The sequence below is a fragment of the Chaetodon auriga genome, chromosome 1, assembly GCF_051107435.1.
Source record: "Chaetodon auriga isolate fChaAug3 chromosome 1, fChaAug3.hap1, whole genome shotgun sequence".
NCBI lineage: Eukaryota > Metazoa > Chordata > Actinopteri > Chaetodontiformes > Chaetodontidae > Chaetodon > Chaetodon auriga.
Genome location: NC_135074.1, coordinates 30810001 through 30827314, shown reverse-complemented (window position 1 = coordinate 30827314; position 17314 = coordinate 30810001). Strand labels below are relative to the sequence as shown.

At 44.9% G+C, this 17314-nt stretch overlaps 1 protein-coding gene across 1 annotated transcript in view; it reads left to right on the top strand.

Moving 5' to 3' along the window:
* adamtsl5 (ADAMTS like 5) overlaps positions 1-17314 on the top strand; it is a 30756-nt gene continuing 13442 nt past the window's right edge. Inside the window, exons 1-6 of the mRNA XM_076734378.1 lie at positions 1-1073; positions 8536-8611; positions 14196-14365; positions 14635-14695; positions 15279-15384; positions 16947-17074. Coding sequence (XP_076590493.1) covers positions 1054-1073; positions 8536-8611; positions 14196-14365; positions 14635-14695; positions 15279-15384; positions 16947-17074 — 561 coding nt within the window. The 5' untranslated portion in view covers positions 1-1053. The remainder of the gene's footprint in view (positions 1074-8535; positions 8612-14195; positions 14366-14634; positions 14696-15278; positions 15385-16946; positions 17075-17314) is intronic.

Here is a 17314-nt window from a genome sequence, read left to right as displayed (position 1 = left end):
AATCCTGAAAGCAAAGCTACCTTTCACGTATCTTTATTTGAACAGAGACAATGCACAAAAAGCACTGACCTTAAAGGTTGACCGTGTTTCACTCAGTGTACAAAACCTGCTGATGATTCTCAGTTTTACGGACTCAAAGCTTGACTTGGATTTGACTGATGTTTCTTTCTCTTTTTCTGTTTCTCGCCACCTTCGTGATTTCTGGAGGAAACGCCGTGTCACCTCTGACTTCACAGGAGCTGCCGGGCTGTGATTGGAGGAGAGAGGCGTGTTCACGCAGGAATGCAGCGCTCAGGTGGAGAGAGAGACACCGACTCACCGACGCAGCGGCACCGCGCTCACAGTGCGCAGCGCGGCGGACTGGAGCTCTGCAGCCGGGGGCTCTTTGTGCTCTTCACCGGGCTGTTCTGCCGCTTTGTGCGCACAGTGGACCTGTTTGGGCTGAAACTTGGTCGAAACTATTAGAGCCAACTGCTGGATCTACCTGCTGATACAGGAGTGTTTTATCCGTGCAGGACTGGGCGCAAGTGAAATCACCTGCCTGGAGGCGATAATTAGACTGTGACACAGTTCAGGGACAGAATTTTCGGCTTTCTCTGGATTATTGTGTGAATCACAGCAAGTGTTTTTAATGTGAAGAAGGATCAGGGAAGCTTGACCTTTTTCTCCAGCAGAGGATGCGTCTTTTCACTCTTTGCGCGTCCCGAAAGACAAAACTGATGTGATGTGTTTTGGGAGCTGAGTAACAAACAGCTGTTTGGATGGACGAGCTCTGCAGCTGAAAGTGGAAAAATAAAGTTCATTTAAAGTTACATAAAAAAAAAAAAAAAAGAAAAGAAAAGAAAAGAAAGAAAGATAGAAAGAAAGAAGAAGAAGAGGAAGGAGAGAGCCGCCGGAGAGAGGAGGACATGGAAGGTGTCGCGTCTGGAGTCCAGCCTGCAGCTGGGACGCACTGTGCATCTGAGCCGCGACGTCTCACACCATGATACGAGCGCAGAGCTGCACCTGACAACGAATGTAACATACCCGAGGTCAAATCCACAAGGATCTACTATGTCCTCCCTACTGACGAGGTAAGACTGGCTGTGAATGAACCTCTGCTGAAGTTTTCTGGCTGCCTGCTGAAGGATCGCATGAGGACTGAATTAAGGTGATTTATAAGAAGCGTTCAGCCTTGACGGGAGGTGATACATTCCAGAGACAGGTAGAGTTTTTCTTCTCCCCAGGTTGACGCTGTTTGTAGTCTGATTGAGTTGCATTTCAGGGGGGATATGTGGCTGCTTTAAATATTTACCTTGAGTCATTTTGCTTGCGAGGAGCTGCAAAGCCTTGAACACTTCTTGCAGCACAGTGAAGGATGGGAGGTGATAAATTCCAGGGACAGTTGAGTTTTTTTTCCCCCCAGTTTCTGTTTGTTTTGTGGTTCACTTCATCACAAGGATTGATGGAAAACGTTTTCTGAGTAGCTTTGGGTGCATATTTGCAACATTTGTGTGTGCCGTGCAGTGTTTGTGTTTGCATGCGAGGAACTTGACTTCAGGTCAGAGAAGCCTGCAGCCTCCTGAGCTCTGTGCGTGTTTGCTCTCCAGCCTGCTTCAGGCTGCTTCTTGCCTGTGACGGAGGTAATCCTCGTGCCACACAGTATCTGTGATATTGCAGCTCCTGGCTCTACATTCCACCCATCCTGCTACACTACCTTTATCTCCTAAATGTCACCGGCTATAAATACCCTGCTCATATTGTATCTAATCCCATCCCTGAAACAGAGAGCACAGGCACGGGGGACTGCAGAGGGTCCGAGGCTTTGCTCAAACTGCACAACTTAAACTTAAATCAACATCAGCTGTGTCTTTTGCTCTGGTCCTCTGGATACTTAGTGGTAACAACACATGCTGGCACTTCTGCGCTTCACACCCACGATGTTAGCGTGTTGTTTTCCCCTTTTTGGGCTGCATTAGATGGAATGTGTCAGGAGAAATGTGCAGGCTGTCTGTCAGGTGGACCACTGTCAGCCTGCTGGTCTGCACAAAGAGAACGACGAGGGAGAAAGATTTCGCTCAGGGCACATTTTCTATGTCTCTGATAACTCTTTGCAGGAATGTTTGTTTGGGAAGGAGCCATCGGCCCCTCGAACAGATTAAATCTATTTACCATGGAACACTGAGCATATAGCTTCAAAACGAGGACACTAATTTGGTTTTACATGCAGTGATGTCACTTTGTTCTGTGGGGAGGCAGTTCAGTCCTCTTCTTCCCGTCTGTGGACTTTGAGCACTGAGCAGTGACTTCGTACATTTCGAACTTAAAGACACGCCGTTTACGAAGACACTTTTTTGAAGGCGGCTCAAGTTGAAAAAACATTTGTTGTTGCATTTGGAAAGAGGAAACTGCTCCACGGGCCCTGAAATCATCCAGAACTGACTCAGGATCTGAAAGTGAACTGATTTCAACTGCAGTTAAATGAGGTTTAAACTAACTGTAAGCTTTAGCTTCTACTTTGATTGTTTTTTCTTGAAATGCATCACAGGAGTCAAAGTTAACGTCCCCTTAAGGAACCACCTTAACGTTCAATGTCCACTGGCTTTTTGGCCTGTTATACAAAACAGATATTTCTAACTGTTGCTCATCTTCTCTTCCGATGGTTCAACTGGGAGAGTTTCATGTCCACTCAAGCCTCGAGGTGCTCCAACTCACCTCCAGTGATTAATCACAGATTTCTGAGTAACAGCACACAGACCTCCACGATACAAAGCCACAGAGGTGCACATGTTAAAGTGAAGGTTGCATCCCGGTGGCTGAATCTGTTCATGTCGGAGAACCCAAAAGACCAGTAATGAGAGGAAACAGCAGCAGGGACTGGAATCGACAGCACACTCGTTTTCTCAATAGGCCGTTTGGGACGTGTCACAAGAGGAAAAGTACAGGATAAATAATTCAGCTGCTTCAGCTTCAGAGTTCTGCTGTTCATGTTGGCTCATTGTCACGCTGTCATAGCACAGAGCCGTACTTACTGTAATTAGTAACACCTGTACTTTTCCTGCTACGACAAATCAAAACTCTGTCGTGAAAAGGCCGACTGGTACTTTGGCTGCATGCTGTAATTGTTCTGTTGAAGGTACAAATGGCAGAGTATACATACAGGAAAAACTGTCTCAACCTTTGCCTGAAAGTCTACATCCTGGAGAGATTCCTGTCAGTAAGTCAAACATTTATTAACAAAACCACATAAACTCTGATGATACGAAGCCTCTCAAACAGGCGGTTCGCACATGTTGCAGGATGAGAACCACAGTTAGATCTGAAGAATCCTCCTCATGTCACGTCCCACTACAACATCCTGCTCATCTAAATACTGTTTCTGATTTACTGTGATCCAGGTCCTGAACTCGATTCGCTTGTGCACGCTGAGCTCTGCTCCCTGTCAGAGGAAACGATGAAGTCTGACGGACAGTTTCAAGGTTCAGTCAGATAAGAGTTTACTGCTCAGTGTTTGTGTCTCCGTATGAACCTGATGAAAAGCTTGGTCTCTACTGTTTGAAAGGTCTGCTTCCAAGCAGGATTAGAGTTGTGGTTTTACACAGTTACTGCGTTTCTGTGTCTGTCAGCAGGACGTTTTAAACCTTGTGAAAGAATTTCCATGAAATTTGATGGATGCGTCAGCTTTGCGCCAAGGAACAATTGATTTGGTTTTGGTGGTGATCCAGATCTGGGATTTCTGCCAGTGGACCATTAGTGTTTTTAAACTGTAATTATGAAACTGATGGAGACAAAAACTTGAGAAACTCCCAATCCTGCGGGTACATCAGTGTGTAAAGCCGGGTGAAGACACTTGAAGAAGTGATCACTCTCTCTGCCTGTCAGTATTTAAAAGTTTATCGGTTTTGCTCGTCGTTCATCACGTTTATTTTTTATTACTTGCGTGCATCTCTGCATGTTTCTCATGCTATTAGACCATGACTGTGATGACCTGAGAGGCTCTGCCTCAGTCAAAGTGGCTGTGAAAAGATAATCTCATAATCCCTGAGGTATGACGGTGTACCAAGTTTGTTCTCCCTGTCGTGGAAGGAGCGAGTTAAGTGCAGCGAAGCGAAGCGAAGGGAACCATAGTTGAGCAAGAGGCTGAGTCTAGACATTTTGGCAACAACAAAACCAACGACGCTTTACCGACGCCTGTCTTTCATTTAGTCATTTACCGCAATCCTCTCTAGATGCTTTGTCCTCACACACAATAGTATTTCATTTCTTTACGCTAAAATGTTTTACTATGTCTTCAAGTGAAGCAGCTGCGGAAGCACAAAGAGCCTCCACTCGTGCTCAAAGAGGCTCGTTTGGTTAATGCGTGCTGACCGAGGCCACTGAGCGCTCGATTGTTGCTGCCTCATTCATAGTCAATACAGATCCAGAGGTCAGCGGTGACCACGGAGCCTTCACACTGAACATCTGTTAAGGGTTGTGTCAATTCATTCAGCAGCGTGCTCCATATAACCAGCAGACCCTCCACCAGGCTCGCCAAACGCTGGGTGGGTCACAGCTAAATCTCTGGGTGGGTCAAAGGTTAAGACCGGCCCCTGGTTGGAGGACGCATTGCTTTTCTAAACTTGGTGGGTGTGCAGACAGTTGTAAAAAGGACGCCTGTAGGTCACCATACAGAAACACTTAGAGCAAGATCCCACACAAGGAAAGTCAAGCAGCAGAGATCTTCAGTCAGGTGTCCGCCGCGTTGACGTGACTCACACCTTCCCGGAGGTCAAAGAACACATTCTCACCTGTGATGAACTCCGACCAGAGCGCAATAATGGCTTCGGTTTAATTGAACGATAACAGCATGGAGGTGTTGTTTATTTGAGCAGGGTGGGAATGTGAGAGCTGCACGTCTGTCAGGGTGTGTTAAAGCAAAGGTTTGCGAGTTCAGAGGAATAATCGGCGAGGGTGGGGACAGTTCAGCCTCTCGTCCCTCCGCCGGCGAGGCTGGATGGACGGTCTGTCGCCGGCCGTGTGGAGACAGAGTCGCTCTTTGTTCAGGCGTCAGTTGATGGGGTTTCGGTGGTGATGTTCATCTGCGATTTTCATCATAAGACGACCAGAGTTTTGCAACCATAATTACAAAGTGTTTATCGCTGTCAAAGCTGCACAGGCCTGTAAATCTCAGTTTGTTTATTCCAGATCTGCAACAAAATACACAGTGATAGAAATTCACTGGATCACATGGGACCAGGGCCAATGTTAAAAAGCTTTAAATGTATCTGGACCTGCACCAGAAACAACCAATTCTTTACTTTATTGATTAATATATTGATTATTTTTCTCTTTAAAACATGTTGCCTTGTCACTGTCAGTGACTGCCAGTTTTGTGCAGTAGTGTTGCTTTGTATGTTGTATGTTTTTATATGGACGGATACATTGGAGGAACAGTCTGAAAATATTAGAATCGTGAAAAATCAGCAGTTGTCAGGTGACATCTGGAGAAATCTTGTTTTTTCAGCCCAAAATCCGAAATTATTAAATGTACTATGACAGACGACTGAGAAAAACAGAAAATCTTTGAAGCTGGAATCAACAAAGAACTCTCAAATGATTAACCAATGATCAAAAATCTAAACATTTCACTGCATTTTTGCCAAAATCTGACCAGCAAGTGTAAAGAAAATCCACTGAATTCAGCTAGTTTTGTGTCTTAAACTCTTAATTTTTATCCTACAAAACTTTATTTAATTAATTAATATAAACAATAATATACAGGTTTGTTTTTCCAGATGTGTATAACCAGGTTCACTGATAGTTTGATGAAATGATTTGATAAAATCTCCTTTTCTTGATGAATTCAGTCTGAATATTATTTGTTTATTATAAGAGCAGTTTGGTGTTGTTTTTTTCGGGTGGGGCCGGCGTTCTTTCTCCGTCATGAGAGCGACTAATGTCAGTCAAAATAAACAACGAGTCTCGTATTGATTAAAGCCATTTCCCTCTCCCTGTCCCGGAGCTATTCACTAATGTGCTGCTATAGTCTTAATGAGAGCAGGAGGAGGCGGACTGACCCCTGCTCACCTCTGTAAGGGCCCCTGTAGGGAGGGGGGCCGAGCAGTCAGTGACCAGAGCTGCCGTCTTTTCATGTTCAAACGCTGACGCCAAACATCCGGTGAAACTGGGAGAAATGGCTTCATCTCTGTGGAATACATTTAAGATCCTGCCCCTTAATGCATTATTAATCATCAAGCTACTTTTTAAGTCTGCTAACTGATAAATTGTAGGAGAAGTATCCTCAGATAGCAATAATGAGAAGTTGATCTGCAGCTGAGGTCAAACACAATGGCCCTTCAGTCACGCAGCTCCGATTCTGGAAGTAAAATAAAGTCTGTGTGGAAATGAGACGACCTCTCGCATCAGTCATGATTTACGAGCCCATTGCCTCTTTGGGTCACTGCGACCTTCCTCGCTCCTCTGATATGAATTCCCCCATGTAAGGCCAGGACGGGAGCTGAAGGGAAGGGCTGCTCAGCCGAGTGTGAGGGAGATGTGTATCGTTTAATTGGACAGGGCAACTACTGACCTGGGACCGAGCCAGAAGCCAACTCCAAAAGCTTTGGACCTGCTCTGTGTTTATTGCCCAGGGAGAGATAAAAGAGGCAAAACAGACTGAGAGAGATAAATGTCAGACAGACTGGAAGCTGGCGGAGGACAGAGTGAGGAGAGAGGGCCAGGGCAGAGGAAACAGAGAAGATTGAGCTGTTGTATTTTTCCAGAATGATGCCTCCTCAATGTGTGTTAATGAAAATGACGCCCCATCACAAAACAGACCGGCAGAGGTATGACACACTGCGGCCGTCAGCAAGGCAATGCCAGGAAGTGATCAAAGAGAGGGGCTTTCCACGAATCAACGGCACTTCTCAGAAAAGAGCACTTGTCCTTTGATGAGTCAGAAGGAGGAAGAGATGGAGAATCCATAGCTCACACTCGCCCCGAGGTGAAGGAGGAGACGAGGCAGCTGGTAAACACAACAGACAGTCAGCACGAGGCTCAGTGGAGGTCTAACCCGGTGCGACCCCTGAGGTGGCTCACTATGCAAAAATACGCTGCTTTTGGTCTGAAAATGAAGCCGGTGTTGTCAGCTGAGGTTCACATGAGCTTTATTCTGCTGTCAGTCTGGGTTTGTTCGTTTGTTGAGTGTCCCAAACTGATCAAGAAGGTCTACGTGGAGGCCGATCAGGTCTTTGTTTGCCGCATGCATCAGCTTCCATCACGGTGCGTAAACAGGCAAACAGAATGTGATGATAAACATCCACAGGGAGAAATAAAACGGTCTGAAATGAAAATGATCAGATGTGGTGTCCTGTTGACATGTGAAGAGTCTGAAACACTTGGTCCAGTTTTCCACCATGAGGGGACTTTAGAGACAGAAGGACCCACAAGAAGCTAATCAGAGAGTGTACGATACGAGACAAACTGTCATCACATGAACAGATTATGAAGAGTTTGCTAAATCGAATTGCAGCATTAGAACTAAGCTTGTCAGGACTTTTGTAGTTTGTAAAGAGGTTGTTTGGAAACATGTAGTTTGTTTATCAATGCTAAAGCGATCAACAGGAAGTCAGTGCAGCTTCACGAGCTGTAGCTCAGTTTTAGGGGGCAAAACGATCTTTTGCTTTTTTATTTGCAAATCTAGCTACAAGTGTATTTGTATACGCATATATGGAGGAATATGTGTGTTTTGTTGTTATCCAATCATGCTAACCCAGCTGCTGTTATTAGGTTAGCCTATATAGCTGATAGCATGTTTTGTTCTTTGAGGCATGTTGTGTTATTTTTGTGAAATGAAACATCATTGATAAACAACGCGTTAGCTCAGACGTGCCGAGCATATTTCATATCTCTTCACTCTTAACGCGTCTCATATTAGCAAGCTAACATTAGCTTTGTCAGTTAGCTAAGTAACAGTTACACCTGCCCGTGTGTAAACTAGCTTGTGTGGTGCAGCCTGTTATGTTTTTTCTTCTTCATGAGTTTGAACTCCTGACGAGCTGGTGCAGCCGGATATTTATTCTAACTGAGCTCCTCTTCGGATTATTAGTGAAGTGAAAAGGCTTCATGTAAACACAGCGGGGGATCCTGGTTTGTTAGCATGTTTTTATGTAACGGAGGTCAACAGTTGGAGTTGGGGTTCGGACAGGCAGGCGGTCTCTGCCTCTCGGGCTGTGTGGGAGTTAATAAGACCCTGTTGGGGTGGGGTAGGGGAAATTAATGATACTCGCTGGATGGGGGGGCATTCCTGACCTTGGCTCCTGCCTGCAGGGGATCACAGTAGTGTGGCAGCTTATTTGTGGATATTATCAATGACCTAAAGACCTCTGCTGTTTGAAGTGTCAGTCGCGTCTTTCCTTTCTGTTTCCTCTCTTGTGCTTTCTGTCTCCTTCTCAAACACCTCTGCTGTAAAAGCTTCCACATCCCCTCTTTCGTGTTTGTGCACCTCATTTCATATGTAATACAGTGAAGGTGATGTTTCTAGCTGACTGAGGTACTCGTTTCTCTCCCCGTCTCCAGGAAGCTGACTCTGTGCCAGGCCCTGACCTTTGTCCTGCTGCTGGTCGCTCCCGTCTGCCTGTCGTCCCCACAGAGCGTAAGTCCGACCGGCTCACATCAGCACAAATCGCTGCGTGGCCTCGACGGAAACGCCTCTGCTCGGCGTCAACACCTCTTACTACACTGACCCTGGATCGATGGTCAAGCACAGCTCGTTCAGATGACGCAACCCTACACAGTGAACGCCTTCTAATCAGCCAACAAGCACAGCTGTGATGAGGCTCCATGAGAGCGTCCAAAAGTGCTCGTCCAAAACTGAACCCAACAGCTGAAGCTAATCATTATGTTTATATTGATTAACCCGCTGAGTTTTTTGATGAATTAATTAATTGTCTGACATATGAGATATCAGAAAGATGCAAAGGTGTCTAAGGTGAGTCCAAAACCCAAAGGTGTTCACTTTATTATCACACAGAGCAAAGAGAAGCAGCATCAGTGAACCATACAACCAAAACAATTAGCTAAAAGAGGCTAAAGCTCCATGAAGCTGCAAAATTGGATGGAATTTTTTATGGATTCGTCACTAAGAATAGTCTCTTTCACATTCTGCAGCATCATTTATATTTACTGAAAAAAACTGAATTAGTTAATGGAGCCTTAAAGGAGATCTTCGTTAAATGTATCTGAATTCGTATAACAGAACTGTGTTAAGTGTACTTACGTGGACTTTAAAGGAGTTCAGCTGTACACAGTATGTCAGTCGGTAGCCATGATGTCAACCTTTGTGTTGTGTTGTGCAAATATACAAAGCTATTAGCTGGATGACAGCGTTTCAACAAGTGCACCGTGCTGAATTTACACACAGGCCCCGTAGACCTGATCCGGCAGGGCCCGAGGCCATTTCCCACAACGTTTTCCTGCCTTCTTTTCCTTACGTTTGACAGAGTTAAATACTGTGATTAAGCTAGTTCGCGCAGAGAAAACCCTGCTCTCAGGTTCCAAAGAGGAAAATCCAGCTCATTTAGATAATAAACCAATCACAGCCCTTTGACCAGCATCAGATGTGAGCAGGTCTGCTGGTCGCTGAGGTCAGGGAGCGTGCTGATTGGATTGTTTTTGCAGCATGTTTGCCTCTTCATGGTATTTCATCTTGGAAATGCTAATGCTCCGATAGGCTTTTATGGGCTCTTTCCATGCTCTGATTGCTGCTGCACCACCTTTTCTGCTGCAGCGTCCATCTTTCATCACTGTTTGTCTTGTTGTCAGGCAGACGTCCCCCAACCTTCCCCCAGGCCCGTCTGGAATAACCAGACGAGGACAGAGATTGGCTGCCCATCGCCCGCTCTGTCACATCACATCAAACACAGGAATGTAGTGCAGTCCACGCACTTGAGATCGGCTTTATGTTTTCAGTCAGTTAAACAGAAGTACTGACACTATGAGGAAAACCAAACTGTGCCACTTTTAAAAAGTTAGATGTTTTAGATGGCTGAAACATTTTCTGCATTGAGTCATCATCACAGCTGCACTGACAGCGTCGTGTTGTCGACATTTGGCCAGTTAATGATGAAAACAAGACAAATAGACCAAATGGATCAAGGAATGCCAAAAACAGGACGAAGAGCTGATCGTAACCATGTGGAGCTGTGGGTGGATTTCCTCAGTAAAGTGAATACGCTTGGTTTTATCTAGTTATACCTTTTCTTTGTTCTCATTGGGTCATTTGGCTCAAGCCATAGTCTGTATGATTAATAGCGGACGGAGCCACCCATTGGTTGGTGGACTCTTGGTTTTTCTGGAGCCAGAAGTGACCGTACTTGGACAAGAGGGTGGAGCTGGGACCTTAATGTACAAAATGAACTTCATGCTGTGTTGAAGAAGACTTGAAACTAATGATTGAGACCATAAACTCATCAGGAAACTGTTTATTGAAGTAATAAGTGAAGTGAAAAGTCTCATATTTTCTCATAAGCTTACGAATAATCAGATTTTTTTTTGCAACCAGTGGAGTCGCCCCCTGCTGGCCAAAGCAGATACCTCTGAAGCTGAAGCTTCATCCTGTTTCATCAGTCTGTGGTCTAATCCATCGCTGGAGAAGCTTTTGCACGTGTGGCTGAAGCTGTGGTCTTCAGGATCCTGTGATATTAAACTGAACTTCACTGCAGAACAGACACCATATTGTCTGCATCCTCCAGACATCTGCGCCACCGTAGTTTTCTTTTTTTCTTCTTGCTTTCCGTTTGTAGATGAGTTACACAAAGTGAAGTTGTCTTCCTCCCTGTTTTACAGCCTTGTTGACCTTGTTGCAGCCAACTTCTTTGAATATTATTGGATTTGTCGCTGCACAAACATGACCAGGCCTTTTCCATGCGTACGTTCAGTGTCAGCTGGTCCATTACTGCTTGTTCATTGGCCCATATCCAGACTTTTATTTAACATTATTTCATTAAGTTCACAGTTTTCAGATGTCCTGCTAACGGACAGGCAGACGAGAAAACGCATGAACAAACAGGACGTCTTATCAAAGGCAGCTGATGTGTATGTAGTTTGCACAGACTCCGATTACTTGGATTGGGGATCTAAACATGATCCCTGTCTTCACCTGCTGTCCTCTTGTTGCCTTCAAGGTGGACAGATTTTCCAGTTTGTCTGTCAGCTCCAGACTGTCTCTGCAGACTGGGAGAACTGGTCTGCTGACAGACGAGAGGACTGATGGAGGCGTGGGACTCTCCGACCTGCACGTTGGATTGTAGAGTCTGAGGACGCTTGACCTTCACGTCCTTCTGTTTCTGTCTGCGTCTGTTACTGTCTGCACTTTGCTTTTCAAACGGAGAGCAGATTTTTTTCTACTCATCCGAAGGAGGGCGGAGGGGTGCAGTGTAAAGGTCAAAGGTCACTTTCATTAATCTAGAATGCCGGCCGACCCCATCTCCAACTGTTATCAACGCTAATTTGGCCGGCGGTAACACTAATGAGGGCAACCTCAGGTGACCCTGCCATGGAAAATGATGGAGAGTCACAGCACAGGTCGCTCTCAGCTGACTGTGTGTGTGTGTGTGTGTGTGTGTGTGTGTGTGTGCGTGTGTGTGCATGTATGTTTGTGTGTACACGTCTGACCAATTCTTTGATACGAGTCACAAAGTCAAAGAGCTTCAGTCTGACTGCTGTAAGTACAGAAACGCCACGTAAATGTCAGTTAGCTGCAGACAAACAGTCAGACGTGCAGTTCATTTGTTCTGAGGTCTGAAGAGGTCTGTCAGTCATGTAACACTGTTGTTCTCTGTGACTCAGTCTTTTATTCGTTTCCTTTATTCATGATTTTGATTTTATTTTTTATAACCTTTACAGTGAACTGTGATTTTTCACCAGGTTGAAACATTCAGCAGTAGAGTTGACTGAGGTTGCAGATTCACGCTACGATTTCACGTCATGTAAATGAGCAGGGGCGGTACAGGCGTCACATGAGTGGAAATCCCTTTTCTTCCCTTTCCCTTTCTGTGTCCGCCTTCATTATGGCGGCGTTCATTGAGGAGGGCGATGGTGAGATCAGAACCAGGACGGTTGAACGAAACCACCTGCTGGAAACCAAAACAGCTAAAACACACTCCTTATATACACACATACACGTATGTTTTTATGTTTATATGCAGAATTATATCGTGTTGAGTTAAAAAAATTCCCCATAAACTTCATTTTCAGGATCAAAAGAGATCAAAAACTCAGAATCAGATGTTTTAGCTCCTGATGTGTAGATGTTTTTTTCGTGGTAGTTATGTGACTTTTGTCTCGTCCTTCTCTCATAGTGCCAAAACAATGAGTCAGTTAATTATTTAGTGGATTGACAGAACATTTGGATGGTTTATCAGTTGTTTAAATCATTTATCAAGACGTGAGGATGTGCTGCTTTTCTCTGCTTCATTGTAAATTTGGACAGAATCTCTATTGATATAACAGACTGAAGAAATTAGTAGAGGATTGGAAAAATAATTGAGAGAATAGTGGAAACTTTTGTTTGACTCTTATATTGTCAGCACAATAAATCAAGTGCATAACATGACAGAAACATCGTGCCGTCACCACATTCCTCCTGCTTTACAGCAGAAGATCTGGTTACACAGCGGAGGATCCTGCTGCATGCATTTACATTTTAATGAGGAAAAGTGTCAGGAAACAAGCTTTAAGTTATGTTTCCTACCTGTTAATTCTCATTTTGCACAGCAGGTGCTCCAGATTAGGGAAGCAAAATTCCAGGAATTTTCAAGGTGGAAATTTTTGCACGTAAATTAACAGGAATTTATGAGAAATAACAGGAATAAAATAGAAGTATAGGGGTTATTTGCTCATCCCATAAAGTTCAGATAGAAATAAACATTTCACCATATCATAAGCAGAGATGCATTAATCGAAAACCCTGCTAGTTACCGTTCTCAATCAAGCTACATCCCACATGCTAACAGCGAGCTAGCAACATTAGCAGAGGGTGTACTTTGCTTTGGGTTGCTGTCTGCAGGTCCAGTGAAATATGATAGAAATATGACATTTTCAGTCTGGTAGTATAATCAGGTTTTGATTGAAAGCCTGGCTCTGGCAGTGCAGTGGTGTTGGCTGCACATGTGATGGGAGAATGCACCGTGCATGCAGGGAGTTGTAGTTTTATGATGCTGGATGCAGTTCACGGTTATGACGCAGTTAAACAGACATACTTTTCACATGACAGTTTTATATTGAAACTGAGCTTGACTTCCATTGGCCCTTTGCATCCGTACTTTACTTTGACTCCAGCCCTTCCTGACAGACGTGCAGCTGCAGTGTGTGTGCAAAGAGTTAAGTGTGTGTGAGCCAGCTCCTGTATGAGAAACCGGTGGGAACGCTGCCAGTTTCAGTCCTCCTCCAGGCAAAAACTCTGGAATGTGTTTGAGGAGCGCCATTGAGATTTTTCTAATCACTTTTATTGTTTGGCTCTGACGATCCTGATCCACCAGGCTCACAAGGTGTTTTTGTACCATCCACTCTTTGAATAGATCGATCTGCCTGTTGCTTTCTGACCTAAATATAACGGAGGTTTTGTCAGGCGTCACACATAACTACCCCCAACACACTTTTTCCCTTTCACAAACGACGTCCCATCATTCTGTCAACACTGTGGTTTGTCTGTTGTCACACACACATGCGTGCATACAGGGATTGTGAGCTGCTGACAGTCGCCACCTGACAGCTTTGAACATGCAGAGTGATGCCGCAGAGTGATTAGAGAGCAGAGTCGTGTTGTCCTGCACACTCACTGTTATACTGTGTCCAAGAAACACAACAGAAACAGAACAAAGCCGAGCAGAACGGGACAGAAACTGATCAAATATTGACAAGTGTTAACATTCTGATCATTGTACGGAGATGCTGGTACAAATGAGATTTTACATTTATCAGTTATTGTGTTCAGAGTTATCAACATGTTGTTATTTACTTAAAAAGTCAATTAGTTTTATATACATTGAAGAGTCAGTAGAAACTGAAACAAGGTGGTTAAATGAAGATGAACAATGTTATAATGAAAACTACATGTTGAGGCAGGATTAGCACGAGAAAGCAGTTGAAATGCTCTGTAGATGAAAAAGCTCATATATAGCAGCACAGGTTTGTTGATTGACAGGCCTCCTTTCCTCTCTCCGTTGTTTGTGCCTCAGTCCTGGATTTCTGCGTGGGGTCCTTCCGGTGAGTCCTCATCTGGGCGTCCGGCGCGCGCCCGGCGGCAGCTGCACTTCAGGAACGAGTGGGCGACGTGGAGCGGCTGGTCTGTCTGCTCGCGAAGCTGCGGGGCCGGAGCCTCAGTGAGGACGCGCACCTGCATCACCAGGTGAGTACCAGCCGTGAAACTACATTTACATGTTTTACATTTTTGTCTGTAGCGACATAGAAAGGAGTGGCTACGCTGCAAACGATAATTTCAAACTTAAATTTTTAATAATCTAAACAAATGAGATGTGAATAAACTGTATTTTTTTGTTCAACCAGACTTTACAGCAGCCTGAAGTCTCATGCACACATTTCCAGTTGATGATGAGACCTCCTTCCTGCTGTCTTTACCGTGCTTAGTCTTATAAATGTCTTTCCTCTGTGTCCCAGGAACCCAGTGGGTGGACCGTGTGCAGGTGATCCCAGACAATACAAGATCTGCAACACCAAGGTGATTTCAGCTCGGAGGTTTTCAGACTGCAAAAAAAAAAAAAAAACAACCTTCCATGCAAACGTTTTAGAACAATGCATGAGGTTTGCTCTAGAGGTTGCTCAGATAGGTGTGTTGAGGGCAGGTGCAGCAGGCGAAGACTTTCAGGGTGTGATCTGGAATTTCACTGACATATTAACCCGCGTCTTCACCACACGGCTTCACACTGAACTCAGGTTTAATGTCGCAGTCCGGCATCAGAGCTGCTATTGTGTTTGAAACATGCAGGGCTGTGTGTGTGTGTGTGTGTGTGTGTGTGTGTGTGTGTGTGCGTGTGTGTGTGTGTGTGTGTGTGTGTGTGTGTGTGTGTGCGTGTGTGTGTGTGTGCGCGTGCGTGTGTGTGTTTGGACAGCCAAGTCACTGTGGCCTGTATTGATTAAAGGAGAGACACACAGTTGGCGTGCAGCATGTTTAAGTGTGCTTGGATGTATGTGCATGTGGCTGTTTGTGTGGAGTGATTCGAACGAACGGACACAAAAATCAATGTCCTCACTGTGTGTGTGTGTGTGTGTGCATGTGTGTGTGTGTGTGTGTGTGTGTGCAGGAGTGCCCCCCCAACTCGGAGGACTTCAGAGAGATGCAGTGTGCTGCATTCAATGACAGGCCGTTGGTGGGGGGAAACTCCTTCAGATGGACCACCTTTCATGGAGGTGAGTGAGACGATTCACTGTTCAGCTGGAGATACGAGGTTTTCACAACAGACTGACACACATACGATTTTTCTGCAGACGTGTTTACATTACAAAGTTAATTCCTCCCATTCTACTGGAAGCACAAATATAGTTCAGTCAGACAGCTCATGTTTGAAGAGGTTTATCTCAGCAGCACAACGTAGAGTTTGGCGTCTAGACTCAGACCTCATGAGCAAATATCTTAAACCCCCCCGCCTGCAGCCTGCAGGTGGATGCTCGGGTGGTGCTGCGACTGAAAGAACAAGCAGCAGTGGCACCGACAGAGCAGAGGCACAGATGAAATTTTGCGGCGTAAATAGACTCAGGAAGGCGTGTTTGTTCGATGATGTGTTGAGTGAGGCAGGGCACATGTGAATCTGCAGAGCAGCTCCAGCTGACTGCCTGAATTAGCTCGCAGGCGTCGCTCCGTTTGTGAGAAAGCCGTCAGAGCTGCTGTGTCACCAGAAGAAGAACTAAGTCGAGTGTGGTCGCATCTCCTGTGACTAAAATCTTAAGACTTAAATGAAGAGCAACCAGAACAAGTCACGAGTCTAATACGAAACGTAATGTTGTTGGTTCGATTGATGTCAGATTCAGATTCAGAAAAAGTTCATTGATCCCTGCAGAGAAATTACACAAAGTTAGAAAGAAGGATGAAATACTTAAAAAGGTACAAAAACAGGTAAAAACTACAAAGTTACATACTACTATAAAGACTATATAACTGTCAAACTGTCAAATAAAAGGTGATAAAAGGCATATGTGTGTAATTTTATATTACATTACATATTTAGTACCACTAACAGATAATGTGTCCAGATGAGCTGTTTTTGGTGAATCCGGTGAATTAAATGCCTGAAATTTCCGATAAATGTGTCCTGTCCTTCAGCCTCATACGCACAGAGTGTAAGAGTGTTTCTGTGTAGTTAGAAGAAGCACAAAGTGTCTCGTCTATGATTCATCTATCCTGATGAACGTTTGGACTCAGAGCCACATCAGAGATATTCAAAGGACGTGTGCCTCAGCAGAAATGCTGACTATTCATTTTATCACATCATCCAGCCCTAAAATTAAGTCTGAACGTACTTTGCTTACAAAGCTAAGATTCATTGCACCCTGAAGTCACTAATATGCTCCACACCAGCCGCTGGCCATCACAGAGGTTGTTTCCACGCTGCTCTGGGTTTCATGTGTGCGAGCATGTTGCACACGTGTGTCCAGCCTGTGTTCGTGTAGGTGTGTGGAGTTTGTGTGGAAGCTGACGTCACTCACACTCTTGTGGCTTTGCAGATGGGAGTGAAGTATAATTTGAGTTTCTTTCTGCTTGTCCGCCCTTCAGTTGTTGGCAGTCATGTTGTAAACTTTCCATGCTGCCATGGCTCTCCTGACCACTGTGAGGCCTGCTGGGTGTTTAATCCACACGGCTTCATGAGTTTTCTCCTCGACATCTGCTGCTTTTTTGCCTCCTCTTCCTCTCTGTCCTTCGTCCTATTTTCCCATAATAAACTAATGAGCCACTGACTGGAGATCTTCCCTGCCAGGCTCTAACCCCTGTGAACTGAGCTGCCTGGCCCTGGGTCACAACTTCTACTACAACTTTGGCCGCGTGCTCGATGGCACAGCCTGCGACAAGGAGGCCGGAGTGGTGTGTGTCAACGGACGCTGCCTGGTGAGTGCCAGCAAAGCTGTGTGTGTCGCTGTTTTCTCTACAGACTTCATGCATTTTGTGTTCAGTGATGCTTATTTTATTGATTTTTAATTGAATTTCAGCCACAAAAGCACTCCACAACACGCGGTCCTGATGTATTATTGCATACTATTCCTGAAAGCTGTAATGGCTAACCTGTTAGCAACAATTTGCCTATTTGCAAATCCACCGTGTTTTCATCAAATTTATGAATGTAAGTCC